The 17,028-nt window shown below is 58.0% G+C and overlaps 1 protein-coding gene across 31 annotated transcripts in view; it reads right to left on the bottom strand.

Annotated features, from left to right (window-relative positions):
* The window catches only part of MACF1 (microtubule actin crosslinking factor 1), a 139,762-nt gene that overhangs the window by 27,791 nt on the left and 94,943 nt on the right, over positions 1 to 17,028 (bottom strand). For 26 of the 31 annotated variants that reach the window (XM_032132023.1, XM_032132015.1, XM_032132036.1 and 23 more), the window contains 8 exons: positions 5,799 to 5,960; positions 5,501 to 5,671; positions 4,238 to 4,404; positions 3,101 to 3,260; positions 2,339 to 2,665; positions 1,609 to 1,693; positions 454 to 695; positions 147 to 353 (listed from right to left, as the gene is read on the bottom strand). In XM_032132023.1, the coding sequence (XP_031987914.1) occupies positions 147 to 353; positions 454 to 695; positions 1,609 to 1,693; positions 2,339 to 2,665; positions 3,101 to 3,260; positions 4,238 to 4,404; positions 5,501 to 5,671; positions 5,799 to 5,960 (1,521 nt within the window). The remainder of the gene's footprint in view (positions 1 to 146; positions 354 to 453; positions 696 to 1,608; positions 1,694 to 2,338; positions 2,666 to 3,100; positions 3,261 to 4,237; positions 4,405 to 5,500; positions 5,672 to 5,798; positions 5,961 to 17,028) is intronic. The other 5 variants (XM_032132033.1, XM_032132037.1, XM_032132021.1 and 2 more) reach the window with 1 other exon arrangement.

Genomic DNA, 17,028 nt, shown 5'->3' with positions numbered 1-17,028 from the left:
TGGGGTCTATTTCTTGGCATTCCCGATGGGATTTGGCCTTCCTGGCTGGCTGGCTGAGCTCGCCATCCCTCCCACTGCCATGGCCCTGTGTGACGAGCGGTGCCTGGCTGCTCCCCAAGAAAACCCTGCAGGGGTTGTTCAATCACCTGCTGAGACCTCTGGATAGCAGCATCGATTTCTTCCACCCTCTGTTTGATGGTGTCACTGACCACCTTGTAGCGCTCGTTGGTGTCCGACACCAGCTTGTCCAGCCCCTCGCGGGCTCTCCAGGGCACCAGCTCCAGCAGAGCCCGGCTCACCTCGTTCACCGTGTCCAGGACGAGCCTGTGCTCCATCACCTCCTTCTTCAGCTCCTGGGGACGGCACCCATGGATGTGTGTCCTCCCCAGCTCCTCCCCAAAGCAGAGAACAAACCACCCTCACGCCCCCATCCCGTGGGTGCTGCTCTCCCACCTTTTGCCGCTGCTGGAATTGGGGAATCTGCTCGCCGGCGGGGGATTGTGCCCCGCTGGAGGCCAGCTCGTCCTCCACCTTGCTCATCCATCCAGTGAGCTCCTCGTGGGTGGACTGGAATTTGGTGGCCAGCTGCCGGGCCTGCTCCAGCGTGCGCAGGGCCTTGGAGCTGGCGGCGGTGATGTCGGAGTAGCGGGTCTTGATTCCGTCCAGCTTCTCCTGGATCAGCAGCACCTCCTCCCCTGCGGGACAGCAGCAAGGGGAAAATTGTCCCAGGGCCCCTCTCCCAGGGCTACATGGCAGGGGGGTCTCAGAAAATGATGCTGGGCTCTGGGAGGCTTCAGGAGCCACCCCAGGAGGCTTCAGGAGCCACTTTCTCTGTCCACCTTTTAACCAGCGAATTCCAGCCTCACTTTGCTTCGTATTAATGCAACTTCAGCCTGGTTTTACTCAGAGCTGACATTTTCCATCAATGCAACACCCACCTTGTCCCTGGGATGGGATGGGATTGGGAGTGTGCTGCAAAGCCCCAAAGCCACCCCAACTCAGTTCTCAGCAACAAGCCCCAGCTCGAAGAAAAAAGGGTCAGTTCACCCCTTGCTGCTCTTTCCAAGAGGACACGGAGCTGCCTGCCAAATCCTTTGTAATCACTCTTCCTGCTCCACAGCTCCCACAAGGACACGGGGCTGTACAGCTGCTCCGAGCACACCACATCTGAAGGAAACGCAGCGCCCCGACCTCTCTTCCCACTCATAAACATAAACTCACACCCACGTGGCAACAGCCACAACTGCTCAGTCTGGGAAAGCAATATTAGGAGAGGGCTGGGGGTATTTTTAACCTCTTTTCCGTGTGATTTTGCAGCTGGCTGCAGTGAGAAAAGCCTCCCTCAGCACTGAGCATCCCCACGGCAGCAGTGGGAATCACCCGCTGCGAGGCTGGGATTTGGGACCAAGCAAATCCTGAGCTGGAGTGTTCCAGAGTGAAGTCTGGATGCAAACCAGCTACTTTGGGAGTCTCCAAAAGGAAATGAAGAGCTGAGGGAGAAAAGCCTCCACCCAACAGAGCATGGACATCCCAAGGAAGAGCATGCTGAGGATGGATTCCCAGACCTCCCACATCTCCCAGAGCGTGCCAGGATCTCCTCTGCGTTACCTGTGGTTTGCTTCAGGAGAGCTTGTCCATTTCTGATGGCTTGGTCCACGTTCTTCTTCCTGTTCACAATTTCCTCATTCAAAGCCTGAAGGAAAAGGCAAATTTGGGTTATCCTGCTGTGGGCAGGTCCCTGTGTCCTGCCAGCCAGAGATGCTCTGGAGAGCGTGAGCTTCCCTGCTGAGCACAGGAAGGGTGCACAACCCATCTGAAAACTGTCCAGTCATCCTGCTACGGGAATTTTTGGGATTTTTGGGACCCAAAGGCTGAAATTTTAGAGCAAACCCAACCCAACCCATTGGACCTGTGTCACCAAAGGACTTGGATTAGACAGAAAAGAGCCTGCCCGGCCCCAGAGAGCGGAAGCAGAGGCTTCCTTGGTGGCCAGCCCAGCTCCAAAAACCCACCAGGCTTTTCCAGCTCTCAGTTTTGGAAACAGCATCCAGCTTTTCAAAGGCACAGGGTGGCCAAGCTGGCTCAGACACTGCTCACAAAGCAAACGAACCATTTGAAGTTTCCCCGCCTTGAGAAACCCATTTTTTGGGAGTGGAGGGGGGGGCCAACAGTTGTTGTTTATAACACAAGAAATCCCTTTACACTCCTCTCCAAGCCTCAGAAAGACCCAGCAGCAGAACAAGCTTCGCAAAACTAAAGCCAGGCCAGAAACATAAACAGAACCAGACAAACGCAACAAAACCAACAACACAAACACGGAAATAAAAACAGAAAATACCAGCTGGTCGGCATGCTGCTTCTGCAGGACGTCCCGTTTGTAATCCTTTATGGACACTGAGCCCAGCTTGTCCTCCACCTCAGCCAGCCAGTTGAGCACTTCCACCTCCTCCTCCCCAAAAAGCCTGGCGTTGGCCAGAGCCTGGTCCAGCAGTGCTGCCTTGCGGCCGCACCGCTCCCGGACCTCGCCGTAGCGGCTCTGCAGAGCCTCTAATTTCTCAGCCAGCAGCCTCTGCTCGGCGGCACAGCTCAGGGAGGACAGCGACTGCCCGACCCCCAGCGCCCGAGACACGTCGGCAACGTGGCTCTCTATCTCTTCCTCGAGAGCCTGAATGGCGGGGAGGGTAAAATGGACAACAGGAAGGGGGGAAAAGAAACAAAAAATACAACAGAAAATGAGTGAAGAATGGGGAAAATAAAAGAAACGCAACGTAAAAAGGGGGGAACACGACAATGAACGCAACTGAAAGAATGGAGGAGACACAAAAGCCGCCCCTGAACGGGCAAACTGAGCCAAAATTAAAAAGAAACACATGGATGGGAATGTTTTTTCTATCCAAGTCTGCTGGGAGGTGCAAGGACATCAGTTTAATGTTTACCCACGCCAGTGGGTCAGGGCTTGCAGCCTTCTCTGTACATAAAACAGCCTGGACAACTCCTCCAATCCTTGTTTGTGCCAAAACCCCTCCGGCTGGGGTGGAAACAACCACTGGAGCGGGACCTGACTCCAACCACCTCCATCCTGTTCCTGCACAGGCCCTACCTTGTGGCGGCTGATCTGCTGCTGGATTTTGGCAGTCTGGGTGCCAATGGGCTCGGAGTTGGCCAGTTTCTTCTCCGTCACCGACAGCCAGTCGGACACGGGCTCCGTGGTCTCGTGGAACTGCTTTGCCAGCACCAAGATATCCTCCAGCTGCTTCTGCCTATAAAAAGTAATCATAAAATTAGAAGGAATTCAGTGTCCAAGGCCAGGTTGGATGGGGCCCGGAGCAACCTGAGTGGAAGGTGTCCCTGCTCACAGCCGAGGGTGGGAACAAGATGGTTTTTAAGGTCCCCTCCAAACAAAACCAGTCTGTGATTCTTTGAGTCAACGAAAACACCAAGGAGCAGCTCCCAGCTGGAGCCAGGCATGGGAAGCAGCTTCAGGTATTTGGAAGAGGGGAACCAAAGCAGCCCTGCCCAGAGCAAGGTGAGGCACCATTGTCAGGCAAGCTACAAAGGCAAAGACAAAAATCAATGTGGAGGAACTGCAAAATGAGCTTTTTCCTGCAGCTGTGCCTTTAGGATCCAGTTTATCTCCCTGGGAAGGTGGCAGAAAGGCTCCCCTGTAGTGCAGCTTTTTGATGGAAGGGACCTTAAAGACCATTTAGTTTCAACTCCCTTTTCTTCCATCCCTGTCTTGGATGATCCCTCAGCTTGTGGCCAGGCTCTCGGTCTTTCAGAGCTTCTGGTTAAAGGCAGTCCTGGATGGACAGTCCTGGCTGGACCCTGGATGGACCCTGGATGGACAGTCCAGCTTGTTGGCAATGATTAAAAACACTGACAGGGCCCAATCTGGCCTTCAGAAGTGACTTCATAACCTCAAATATCAGCTTAGGTAGAAATAAGTAACTCACAAACAAGATTCTGGCAGCAGAAAGGTGTCAACAGGATGCTGCTAAACGTTAAAGCTTACAGGAATAAAAATAACATCCCTCCCCTGCAGGGAAATTATTTAATCTCAGCTCTTCCCTGCCATTGTAAACCACTGCTATCAGCCTTGGATTCCTCGTGTTTTCCAGCTGTTTCCATGTTTCCAGGATGTACCTGCACCGAAAGCTCCGCCAGCTTCCCGAATGTTGTCACCCCCGGCTCCGGGGCACCGTGACTCGCGGCATGAGCCGGTCCCAGTCCCTCTCACCTGGCAGCTGCCCTGCCCAGCAGCCCTTCCCAGCGCCGTGCCAGGCTCTCCAGCTGCCCCACGATCTTGTCCCGATCCGCGGGCTCGGCCGACTGCGCGATCCTGTCGCCCTCCGCCTGGATCATCTCCACCGTGGCTTTGCGATCGTCCAGGAGGCGCTGGAGCAGCTTTGGGGAGACAAAGGAAGGGGGAAGGTTACCAGATTGGGGCAGCAGAACCAAATCCAGCCCTTGGAGAGGTCAGATCTCTAATTGTGGCTCAGAACCAGCGCCAGCACTGGGCTGAGACCAGGCCCAGCCCGGGGGGACGGCTCTGCCTTCTAAACCAGTTCAAAAAATTATAGAGTTGTATTATATTGTTGTATTATATTACATTATAATAGTCACATGCTTCGATTTGGGCAGCCCTGAAGCGGCCAGGCAGCTGGGCAGCGTGATCATTGTAGGTCTCTTCCAACTGAACTTTCATTTTATCTATTCTACTCCTATTCTATTCTATTCTATTCTATCCTATCCTATCCCATTCCATTCCATTCCACTCCCTTTTCCTTTTTCTTTTCCCCTTTCCTTTCCCTTTTTTTTCCCTATTCTATTCCCTTTTTCCTCTCCTCTTTCCTTTTCCCTTTCCCCTTTTCCTTCCTTTGCCCTTCCCCCTTCCCTCTTTTACACCACTCAAGACCCAAACCACTCCTGTGCTTGAAGAGTTTCCCGAGTCTCCCCCACCAACCCCCTCCAACTTATCAAGCTTTTAACTTCCACTTGAAGCACATTTCCTCTTCCAACCTCAACCCAAGCCTGGGTAAGAATTCATTTCTGAAATATTTCCCCATGACCACACTCGGCCTTCCCCCCGCCCGCTCCGCAGGGCAGGCGCCGACCCCGGGCTGTTATCTCAGCAAACACCGGCACACCTCGGGCCCGCTCTCACACTTTGTAACGTTCCCTTTGTCCAAACACCCAAACCAGGCCCTGCACCACCAGCAGCTCACTCCTGACACAGCAGAATCACCGGCACAAAGCAAAACTCAGGGCTGGAAAAACACGGCCGACCAGCAAAACCAGCGGCCGACTTCAAGGGGCAGCGGGGACAACGAAGGGACTTAGGTGATTTAGGCGATGGAGATCGTTGAGTGCGGGCAAAGCGTTCATCACACTGGGATGTGAGGAACTGAGATCCACCAGGAAAGAAGCGTGGACATCCCAGCTGGACCCCCAAAATGTTATCTGGCTGTCCTGAGGTCCCCCTCCCTCCTACCGAGCTCACCTTCTGCTCTTGGATCTGTGCTTTCACCACCTTGTACTCGGCAGAGGGAGGCTTCTGGTTGGAGATGAGCTCCTCGGTGTCTGCCAGCCAGCTCAGCAGCGGCTCCAGGGCGTCCTGGAACTTCCCACAGTGCAGCAGGGCCTCCTGAAGCTGAGCCACTCGCTGGGCCACCTGAACCCCAAAAACAACCCCACTGCAGCGTCAGGCACCGGCACTGGAGCCTCAGCTCCCTGCCCGTGACCCCCTCCTTCGCCCAGATGCCAGAGGAACCAGGGACAGCCCCTGCCCACGCTCCCACCTTCTTGTTGAGGGTGTTCCAGCGGGTGTTGATTTCTTCCATGTCGTGCTCCAGCCCTTGCACGTCACAGTTTTTCCCGGCGCTTTGGATGAGTCCCTGACCAACTCCATTGACTTGCTGCAGTTTTAGCTGGAGGGGATCCACTTGCTCCTTCTGGAATTGCTGGGGATGGGAAGGGCGGGAGAGAAAAGGTGATTGACAAGCTGTGAGCTGCTCTTCCAGCCCCTCAGTCACTCCATGGATGCAAGAGGCTTTCCTCTCCAGGGAAGATGCAGTAGCCACTCGCACTGGTTTTATTGGAATTGTGCAAGTTTGTCTAAACTCCTCCCTCGCCTTGACCCAGTGACACAGATGTCACAGGAATCTGCTGGTGTGGAGCACAACTCAGGGTCTATCCACACCCTCCTCTGCTTTTAAGCAGCCAAATCCCATTTTTCCAAGCACTGGAGTGAGGTAAAGAGAGAAAACTGAGGAAGAAATGAGAGCATCAGCTCCAACTCGCCATCAGATTGGGGAACAACGCTCCTGGGGAAAAACCCCAAGCAATTCTCACAGTGAAGCTATTGAGAACGGAGACCTGACATCATATGAGTTTTGTTAACCACGAAATTACAGGCAGCGAGGAGCTCGCTGTATTTCGAAAGACAAAGGCAATAGGCAATTAATGTGCGAGTCGTTTACCACGGATTTGGCACGGTCCTGCCTGGGAATCCTGTGGGGAAAAGCTTTCTAAACCAAAAAAGATTTGATAGCGAAGGGGGAGGAGAGCGAATGAAGCTCCCCATTGTCAGGAGAGGCAGCAGGGAGAATCCTGTTTCTCCGGAGGAGATAAATGCTCTTTATCAGAGCTGGGGATCTGCTGGAACCACGCGCTGCCCGTCCCTCTCTGCTCCTTCCCCACCAGCCCCAAGGGACAAGCCTGCCCTGTCCCCACAGCAAGTACCCCAAAAGCCCCAAAAACAGGGAGCAGATTCCTTCCTGGCTTACTCTGCTCCCCTGGCCCATGAGCCCATGCAGAGCACAGGTCACCCCACACCCAGAGCTGGGCAGGAGCGGAGCCCTTGGCCCTTTTGGAACATTTTCCAGCTGGGAAGCAGAGGGGATGGCAGCCAGCCACCTGCTCCCTGTGCCTGAGAATGCACGGACACAGCCTGCACTGAAAAATTCCCACTTGGATGCAAGATCTCCCCCGGCAGAGCAGTGGCTCGGGGAGGACACGGCTCTCTGTGCCCAGCAGTTGCTTTGCTCTGGAGGAGCACGAGGCAAAACCCCCCCGAAACCACCAAAATCCCCCAAAACACACAGGCACAGCTCCCAGCCCGAGCAAGAGGCGCTGCTCTGACTTTCCCTGCCTCATTTCCAAAGGGAAAAAAAGCTACTTCTTCCCAGCAGAGCTCAGCAGCCGGAGGGCAGGGAGGTCCCTCCAGGACAGGAGCGAAGGGTGAGCTGGCAGACACTGTCCAGAGCCGTTTGCTCAGGGAGAATTCTGCCACGGTTATAAGGAATAAACGGTGCCTTGGAATCGCCGATTCCCGGGCTGCTCTCCTGTTCCTGTTTATATATGGAGCTGCTGGCTAGAAGAGCCAAACCCACAAAAGGATCAGGCTGATAAGCCTGGCACGCCAGGCTGGTCCGAGCTCTCCATGGACTGCAAAACAAACTCCAAAGGAGCCAGGCAGGGAGGGAGCCCCGTGGGAAAGCCCGGCTGATCCAACCAGGGGTACCTGCAACACAGGTATCAGCCAGCCCGAGAGCCCGATGCTCCCTGAGGATCCTGACAAAAATAATCCCAGCAACAGCCTGGGGGGGAGCGTGTCCAACACCCTTGTTTTCCTTTGCTCATGAAAGGTTCCAGCAATTTAGCTCATTAACCTCACCGTGACTCAGCTTGGAAACAAATATTTAACGACTACCCTCGAAGCCGTGGAGCGAGGTGTCCTGCCCTGGGGAAGAGCTGGACAGACAGGCAGGCAGGACACCTGCTCCACCACACCTCTGCCTCCTCCTCACTCCCAGGAAGGCTTCCCAAAGCATCCCAAAGCTTTCTGCTTCCCTCATCTCCCTTAACCCCATCGCTGCCGGATGTGGAGCTCCGGGAAGGACCAGCGACTCCAGGAACGCTTGGAGCAAAGGGGAAGGTTTGTAGGGTGAAGAATCAAAGGTGCTGAACCTAAAATAAGGAGCCCACCACTGAATTTCAGGGAACAGACAGCTATGGCAAGAACCCAATGGCTTTTCCCTCACCCAGGTCCCCTCTGGGTGTCCCAGCCTGTGCTCACATGGACCCCCCATGTGAAACCACCTCTCCAAGCCCCTGCATGTGCGTTTCTCAACGGGGTGGTACAGCCCAAAGGATGAGTAATTGCCACCAAATCGGGATTTTTGGTGCTGACTAACTTCTGATGTCTCCTTAGTGATATTTCTCCTAATCCAGATGGCAGGAAATCAGCGCTCGGCTGTGGCAACTCCAGCACCGAGGTCTCTCCAGGCAAGAGCCGCGAGCAACACAAATCCCTGAACGCCAGAGAGAATCTGAGCCCCTTCCCAGGCACCTTCTGAGCCTCAGCACCTCAATGGTCACAGAAAAAGCTGCAGACAGCGATGACTGCACGGGACAGGAATTGCTTGTGCTTAATTCATTTTACAGGTTTCTCTTTCCTGACATACTTTCTGCTTCAAAGATGGGAACTCCCCGCCAGGAGCCAGCGAGAAGGTTTTTCTGAAGCCTGTGATTTCCATCTGAGTGACCATAATGTACTTTAATAAGCCAAAAAAGTGTAAGTCAACATTTCAGGTCATCGAGCAGCCAGAGTCTTTTGCCTCCCTTACTTACACAACCCCAAAATTCCCCCTCTCCCAGCCCAAAAACTTTTTGCCTGCCAAATCCAAGCCGATCTCGGGAGGGAGAAGGCTGTTTGGAAGCCCAGATCGTGCGTTACTGAGTGGGCTCCCACCTCCCACCCAGCCCTGGCGTGCAAAATAAAGCGAATTCTGCGCCTGAAGCCCCGGCTGCGGGAGCCCGAGCAACAAATACCTCGTTATCTGGAACGAATCCATCTGGGAGAGCAGGGGGCCCTTCTGGCATGAGAGCGGCGCCGAGGGGTCCCTCCGCGCCCGGTGTCCCCTCTCCCTCGCCGGGGCACAGGGACAGGGCACCCCCACAGCTGCGGGGACGGAGGCTGCCCCTCAACACAGCCCTGGGGAGGGTTTGTGCCCTGGCTGCTGTGGCAGAGCGTGTCCCCCGCAGCTCTGGGGTGGCGGGACCCTCCGGGAAGGGTGGCAAGGCACCAGGGGGACCCTCCCAAGCTGCCGCCCCTGCTGCAGGTGCATTCGCAACGGGGTCATCCTCCAAAGCCAGCGCTTCCTCGGGCAGGTGCTCCAGGATGGACGGCACAACCATGATGGCAAAGTCATCTGTATCCCCCAAGGCCACCACCAATGGCATGGGGTCACCACCGAGGTCTCCGGCACCCGAGACGAGTGGCTCGGCTGCTGGTGGTGGCACAGTGGCAACAGGCACGTCAGCAAAGGGTGGTGGGGCTTCCAGAAGCTCCTCCACCATCAAGGGCATGGCAGCGGTGGTTTCTCCTGGAGGTTCCTCAGCATCCAGGATGGGATCCCCGGCAGCTGGTGGTGTCCCCTGAGCCTGGGGCTCCGGGACAGCCACACCTCCTGGTGAAAGTGGGTGGGTTGGAGCAGAAAGCTCCCCAAAATCCCATGGAATGGCAGGCCCTGCGATGGACAATGTGTCAGGAAGCTCTTCAGGGGCAGCTGGGCTGGCAGGACATGGGACCTCCCAGCCAGGGGCAAACAGCAAGTCCACATCTCCTGGCTGCAGGATGGCTGCTGGTGTCCCCCCACGTGTGACAGCCACCTCCACAGGGCACCCCTCTTGGTGGGCAGCCCCTTCCAGAGCCAGGCCCTGGCCCAGGGAAGCCACTTCCCATGGGAGGTCCTCAATAGGCACCGGGAATGTTGTAGGAGCCTCGGAGCCTGGCTCTGATGCAGAGCCAGCGTGGAAAGGCAGCAGAGAACCACAGCAAACATCCCCACTCTCTGCTGGATGAGTCCAGCCCTCAGCTCCACTCCCTGATCCCAAATCTGTGGCTTCATCCTCAGAAACCAGTTCTGGGACATCCCAGCTGGCGACCTCAGTCCTTCCAGGCAGAAGGTGATGGGTCCTGAATGGAACCACGCCCTCAACGCCAGCCTGGCCGTGCCATGGGAGGGACCCCAGCTCCTCCATCGCTGTGGCCGGAGCTGGGGGCTGGCAGGGGGACACTCGGCCAGGACAGGTCACCTCGGGAAGCAAGTCTTGGTTATCTTCACCCCACCCCTCCGGAGCGCTGGGGTAACCATCTCCCCCCAGCCCAGCAGCTGGATGTGCCCCTGTGCCAGGACAGGGCATCCCACCAGCCACAAACTCCGGGTCCATGAGTGGGTCAGGATCAACCTCCCCCACCAGCGCTAGGGAGCACTCCAGGAGGGACCCCAGCCCTGCCATGGCCACGGGGCTGGGGGAGGCCCCTCCGTCCGAGTCCGTCGGGGTGACAGCCAAGGTGTCCCTTTCTGAGAAGGGCTCTGTCAAGGGCTCCAGCGTGCTCAGCACCTGCGAGCTGCAGGTGACATCGAAGTCCTCCAGATCTGACACAACAGCAGAGTCCGAGGCGCTGATGTCCAAGGGGGCCCTCTGCTGACCCCCTTCAACCACCAACCCGGCCAGTTTGGCCGAATCTGGGTCCAGCCCCTCCGAGTCCATCGGGGACATCTGAACCTCCAGGCAGCCGGGGACAGCCCCATCACCCCCGTCCTCATTCAGGCACTGCTCTTCCAGCTCCAGGAACATCTGCACCGAGTCCGTGTCGGACAGCTCGGGGCCCGTGGGGCTGGCTGAGCGCTCCAAAACCGGAGCAAAGTCCTCCACCTCACATTGCACCGCCGCATCCTCCGTGCAGCACGTGCTGCCAGCACCCCCCGGGGATGTGCAGGGCCGGGAGGTCCCCGGGCTGGGGGCAGAGCCATCCTCTGGAGCAGCGGATTGTTCCTTTTCTTCAGAAATATCTGCCAAGCAACAGCTCCTCTTCTCCTCTGCCACCAGAACAGCCTTTCCTCTCTCTGACAGCGTCGCCTCCTCCCACTCCTCCATCATCACCCAGCGCTCGTCCTCCTCAAATCTCAGCTCAGACTCCGTTTTCTCCCTGAGATTGGAGGTGATGAGAATATCCAGTCCCGTATCCAGCAGCTCCTCACTAAGGCACGGAGAGAGGTTGACGTTCTCCACTGTAGAGTCCGACTCGGAGGCCTCCAGGGTCTCCTGGTGCCCATCGCTGAAGCTTCCCCTGATGAAATTCTTCCTGGCTCGTGGCCAGGTGGCACTGGGGAGCCGGCGGGCCCTGGCCAGGTCCCTGACACGGCTGTCCCCGGCGTTCAGCAGGGCCTGGCGCTCGTCCCGGGGACCACCGTAGCCATCAGCGCCGAACTGCTTGGCCGCCAGAGCCTCTGCCGTGCCAGATGACTTGGAGACGTGCTCCAAGGTGAGAGACTCGGACATGGGCTCGCCGTGGTCGGGCTGGCCTGGCTGCTCGGCGAGCATGGCACTGGAATCCCGCTTACCCCGCAGGGAAGGGTTGGAGGCGCCCGCCTCCGACACCTCGCTCAGCGAAGCCCCCATCCTTTCCGCAAACTCGGTGAAGTTGGGTGGCATGAAGGACTTCCACGAGCGCCGGTTGACGTTCTCCTTCTTCTCGGGGTTCGGTCGCCTCTTTGGCGGAGCCGGCGCCGGCTTGGAGACATCGCTGCTGAGCTTCAGCTGGTCGAAGATGACTCGCTCATCCAGCTTCTTGGGTTCCGGCGGCCTGGACTCGAAGACGTTGGCAGCTCCCAGAGTCCCATTGCTGGATATGGTGCTGCCATCCCCCTTGCCGAGGGTGCTCTTGGAGAGCTGGTTGAGCTTCGATCCCTGATCGATTTGCTCGTTAATCCTCATCGTGTCGTATATCGATCTCTGGGGCACGTAGCAATCCTCTATATAACCATCCTCATCCTCGCCCTTCCCCAGGCAAGTGCGGTTCTGCCGTAAACAGTCTGGCCGGCTCAGTGGTTTGCCCATACTCTCGTCCTTATGGATGACGGAACCACCCCGGCAACCTTTGGCCCACCACGGCAGGAAGCATCACACGGCCAGCAGGTCCCAAACCTGCCGGGGCGGCCTCTGATCCCAAAGTGACACTACGGGGATGGGAGGGGGGACCGGCAGCACCGCGCCGGCTCAGCAGCCCGACCGGCAGTCCCGAGCAGTGAAACAACCCATCTCATCCCCCGGGCCCCCCTAAAAAACCCCATCCATCAGCGGATCATCCAAAATCCAACAGCTTCGGTAAAATATTCCAAGTGGTTCGCGACAGAGACGGCGGAAGAGTTTGAAGCTCTTAAATTATCCCGTCCGTCCTTCTTTACTAACAAAGGCACTGCTTGTCCCGGCCGCTCCCGGCTGGCAGTGGCGAGCGGCTCCGCGTGTTTTCTGCCCAGCTCCGAGCACCGTGGAAGTCCAGCTGGTCCGAATTAGCCTCTCCCCCCAACTCTCGTGTTTTCATTTGAACTGAGCTTGTCAGCAGATATTCGTACAACTTTAAACACAGGAAGTTCTTCATTCAGGGCAAACTCGGAGGTTTCCTGTCTCAAAAACATGATGGCATTGTTGCTGCCGTCACCTCGCCCGGTGCCACCGGGAGTGGCGGAACCCCCAAAATCCAGCCGGTGGGTGCGCGGTGGTGGCGGCACGGCCGCCGAGTCCGGCAGTGGAGGAAGGCTGCTGGGTCTTCGCTTTTTTTTTTTCGCTTTCTCCCCAGGAAAAAAAAAAAAAAGGCTATAAAACGCATCCAAAAATGGCAAAGGGACGGAGCGGGATGGAATCCCCTGAGTTGCCTCCGGGAGCCGACGGGGGGGACGGGGAGCAGCCGCGGCTGGAGGCGGCTGTTGCCGCTGCTGCTGCTTCTTCTTCTTCTTCCTCCTCCTCCTCCTCCTCCTGCTGCTGCTGCTGCTGCGGCTGCCGGCCCCGCTCGCACTAACTTTCGCGGCGGCCGGTGTCGGGCTGCGGCGGCTCCGCGCCACCGGGCGGCCCGGCCATGGCGGGGCGGGGGGCGGCGGGGCGGGCGCGGGGCCGGTACCGGCGGCGATGCGGGGCGGACCGGGGCTGGGGACGGGGTGGGTCACACACACACACACCTCGGGGCCGCCCTCCCGTTCCCCTTCCCCGCCGCTCTCGCCCCTTTTGTGCGCGGCTCAGCGGCCGGGCCGGGGGCGGGGGGCTCCGCGCCGCCCCCGCGGGCAGCCCCCGGCCGGCGCGGCGGGATGCATGGCCGCTGCCTTCCTCCTCCTCCTCCTCCTCCTCCTGCTCCCGCTCGTCCTCCTGTTCCCGGCCGCCGCCGCCCGCTCGCCTTCCCGCCGGCGGAACAAAAGGCCGAGCCGCGCAGGCCGCCGCACGCCCCGGCCCCGCCGCCGCCGCCAGCACCGGCTCCCGCGGAGCTCCAGCCCCGGCGGAGGGCGGGGGGACGCGGGGGCGGGCGGGGGGCGGCGCCGCGGGGCGGGGCGGCAGCGCCGGGGCCGCCCCCTCCCCGAGCGCCGCGGTGCCTCCCGCACCCCTCCCGCGCCGACCCCCCCACCGGCCCCGGGAAGGGGGGACCGGAGCGCGACCCGGCCGGGGAACGGGGGGGATGCTCGGTGGCGGCGCGGGGGTGGTCCCCGCCCGCCCCGCCGGGGATGGCCCCTCCTCCGGGGGGAGGCGGCAGCCCCCGACAAAGAGCAGCAACGCCCTGGCTCGGCGGCGGCTCCGGCTCCGGCTCCCCCCGCCACCGGCCCCGCTCCCCCGGCCCTTTGTCCGCTGTTCCCCGAGCCGGCGCTGGGAGGGGGATTGCGAACACCCCCCCCACACACACATCGGGTCTCGCTGCTCCTCACACCCGCCCTCGCACAAAGAACCGAGTTTTTAAATCACCGGAGGAGCCCACCCGAAACACCCCCAAAGTACCAATTTTGCCTTCCCCACCGCTCTGCCAAAAAGCCACCCGCAACTTGCCACCGTTCCCCTCAACCACTGCAGGCTCTTTATCCTAAAAACCGTGATTTTTTATAGCCCCAACTCTAGGGCAGCAACCTGAGTCCTGTCACCCTCTTTTCCTCCCCCAAAACCCTTGGGTTTAAGAGATGGGGAACATTGGAAGTGGGGAGGGAGGCAGCCCGGGCGCGTGAATCACCGCTGCGAAGTGATGCTGAGGGAAGTCACAGACTTGGGAGAGAAAACAGGAGGGTTGGGAACAGCCTCCACGCATCTCCAGGCAACAACCCGCCCCACCAGCCACCCGGCCTGCTACTTTGGGATGAATTATGGCATCGGGATAAAAATACAAGGTGTGCAATACAGAAAAACGTGCAGCATTGCACTCCAAAAGCACCAACACCGGGAGAAAAGGACCTCGGTCTGCTCTTTGCTGTGCCACAGCTTCACCAAAAGCCCTCCCACCTGGCCATGGTGAGCCGCAGGCAAGGAAGATGAAACCCCGGATATTTTTTGATGCATTGCCATCCTGAAAACACTGAGGCTTGGCCAAAGTCATGGTGTGGCTGTGGTGGGTGCCCAGCTTCCACATCCCCAAGCCCTCAGACCCTTCATCCCCATGACCCGGCAGCGCATTCCCAAAGCTTTGTTTTGCTTTCGGAGAGATGGGAACGGATGTTTTGTGGAAGGGGAGGGTTCGGGGGGAATTGCCCATTAAACGGCCCAAAGTGCTCCTCGGATGGAGACGTTCGCACAGCGGGAAACCTTCGGAACCCCCTTTCCCCACCATTAAATATAACCAAGGAAAAGAGCAGGAGGCGGGCAGGGAGTGGGAATTCCAAACAGCCCCCTCTGCCCACCCAGGGCATGTCCCCTCCACGTCCCCCCGAGCCCTCCCGGACAGACAGCCGGACATTCAGCCCTGCAACCTCCTCCAGCCCCAGCTGCCGACACTGCCAGAGTGTCCCAACGCCTGGATTTTTCCCCTTGCTGGGGGACACCGCAGCTCCTGGTCCCTGCTTTTAATCCAGAGCAGCTGAAACAACAAGAGGACAACGGTGCCGTGCCAGAGCTCCGGCCACGCCGCCCGCTGCCACCTTGGCCGGGAGCTGGCGGAGCTGCACCGTTACCGCTCCGGGGCCCCTCCGCCAGGAATCCCAGGCATCCGGGCTGGGGCGCGGAGGCTTTTTTGTTCCACTGCGAAGAAGGAACGATCTCTCCCTCCCTCTCTCTCTCTCTCTCTCGCTCTCTCGACGTGGAGCTGCCCCGTTTTTCACAGCCAGAAATTCTTTTCCCATTTCCTCACCGAGTCACGTGCCAGGAGCGAGCCGAGTCTTCCTCCCGACACATCCCCCCCCCTTCCAACAGTTTCTAAAACCATCGGGGAAATATTGGGCAGGGATGGAAGCCAGCTGGAAACCTGCTGTGCCTGGCCCGAAGATCCCAGCCAGAACTCTTGCAGGTTCCCCAAATCACAGCTTTAAGCCTCCAAGTGCCACCCCAGCGATGGGGACAGGAGCCAACCAATGCTGGGAATTGCAAGGTCAGAGCTTTGCTGGGGCTTTGTGTCAGTGCAATGGATGGATGAATTTTTGTCCTTTCGGGTGTTTCCAAGTGACCACCAAGACCCCCTCATTTGGCTTTTGCTCAGTCCCCAAACCTCCCACAAACAGCTCCCGTCACCCACTCCAGACCTGGTCACATCCTGCAGGTAAAACACCCTCAAGCCAAAACCCACCCGGAGGTTTTCCAAGACCTTCTCCAAGTAGGAGCATCCCCATTTGTCTCCCGAACCTGCTGGTTTCAAGCTTTCCTCATAAGGCCACCAGCCCCGGCGCGTGGGGACGCGTGCTGTCCCCGTCACGGGCTGATGTCACCCTGCTTGCGGCTGTGCTACATCCTGCCACCGCTGCCGCCACTGTTTACATGGCACAGCACTATTTGGACACCAAGGTATTTTTAGCTTTCTTTTAATGCATCTCAGCAGCTGGAAGCGAGGGACCTGTGTTATGAGACGAGCAAGAGAGCTCAGAGACAGCTCGAGATCTCTGATGGACGCATCATTTATGAGATCGGGGTGCAACCAGGGGTCTTCTTCGCCCTCAAAGCTTCTTTAAACTTCACCTTGGTGCCCTCCTGCCCTGGGAGTGCAGGGCGGATGTAGGAGAGCTCCTGGCTTGGCACTGTGAGCTTTGTCCCTGCTGGTCTTGCTGCCCACATTGTAAAATCATAGAATAGTTTGTGTTGGAAGGACAGTAAAATCATCTTCCACTAGACCAGACTGCTCCAACCTGGCCTTGAGGGATGGGGCAGCCACAGCTTCTCTGGGCAGCCTGTCCCCCGTGTCTGACTTCGTGTGGGTCACTGTGCCTCCCATGTCTGACTCCACAAGTGTCACCACTGGGCTGGAACACTGTGCCACATCCAAGCCAGGCAGAGTGGATAACCCCAAGAGCCTCCAGCCCAACAGAAGGACTCAGGGTGCATTTCACCCTCCCTCAGACACTGCAATAAAAGCACAAAGCCAAATCAAGCACTCACAAAATCTCCCTTAGAAACGGCGCTTTAGGCTGTGCTGGGATTTTGAGCAGAGGATTCATGTTTTTTAAAGCCTTTGCTGCGTTTGTCAGAAAGTCAGAGGGGTTTCTTTCCCTCTTGCTCTCCTCCTCACTCATCCCTTTTCCCAAACCTTTGTGATTGCCATTCCAGCGCCTGCTCCAGGCGGGAGCACCGGGGCTATTCCCACCCCGCTGTGCCGTGCTGGGTGCTCCCTCATCCCTCTGGCTCACAGCTGACTTCAAACCAATCTCACATCAGCGCTCTGCCACCACTCAATCCCTCTTCAAAGGCTACAGCTGCTGGGGATGCAGGGAGCCAGCACATCTTTAAATCAGCCATTTGGAACCTGGAGCCTGTTAATTCGGGACTCTCCTCCGCAGGGCTGTGGGAGGAAACCTCGGCAGGCTCCGTGCGGGTCTGCACCTTTCCACGGGGAAAGTTTTAGGAAGAGGTTAAAACCCAAGCTCCCAGAGAAACCTCCTGCACTTTGGACGCACAGCTGCAGCGAGCACCGTAAAAAAAAGAAAAATAATTAAATTTATTTTGCTCTTCCAAGAGTGCAGGAGCTGCACCGCAGCGCTTTCCCTGCAAGGCAGCTAATATAGATGTTGGTATAAA

Source organism: Corvus moneduloides, chromosome 23 (genome assembly GCF_009650955.1).
Source record: "Corvus moneduloides isolate bCorMon1 chromosome 23, bCorMon1.pri, whole genome shotgun sequence".
Classification (NCBI taxonomy): domain Eukaryota; kingdom Metazoa; phylum Chordata; class Aves; order Passeriformes; family Corvidae; genus Corvus; species Corvus moneduloides.
The sequence above is the reverse complement of the archived record's forward strand: the minus strand, read 5'-3'. Positions and strand labels throughout refer to the sequence as shown.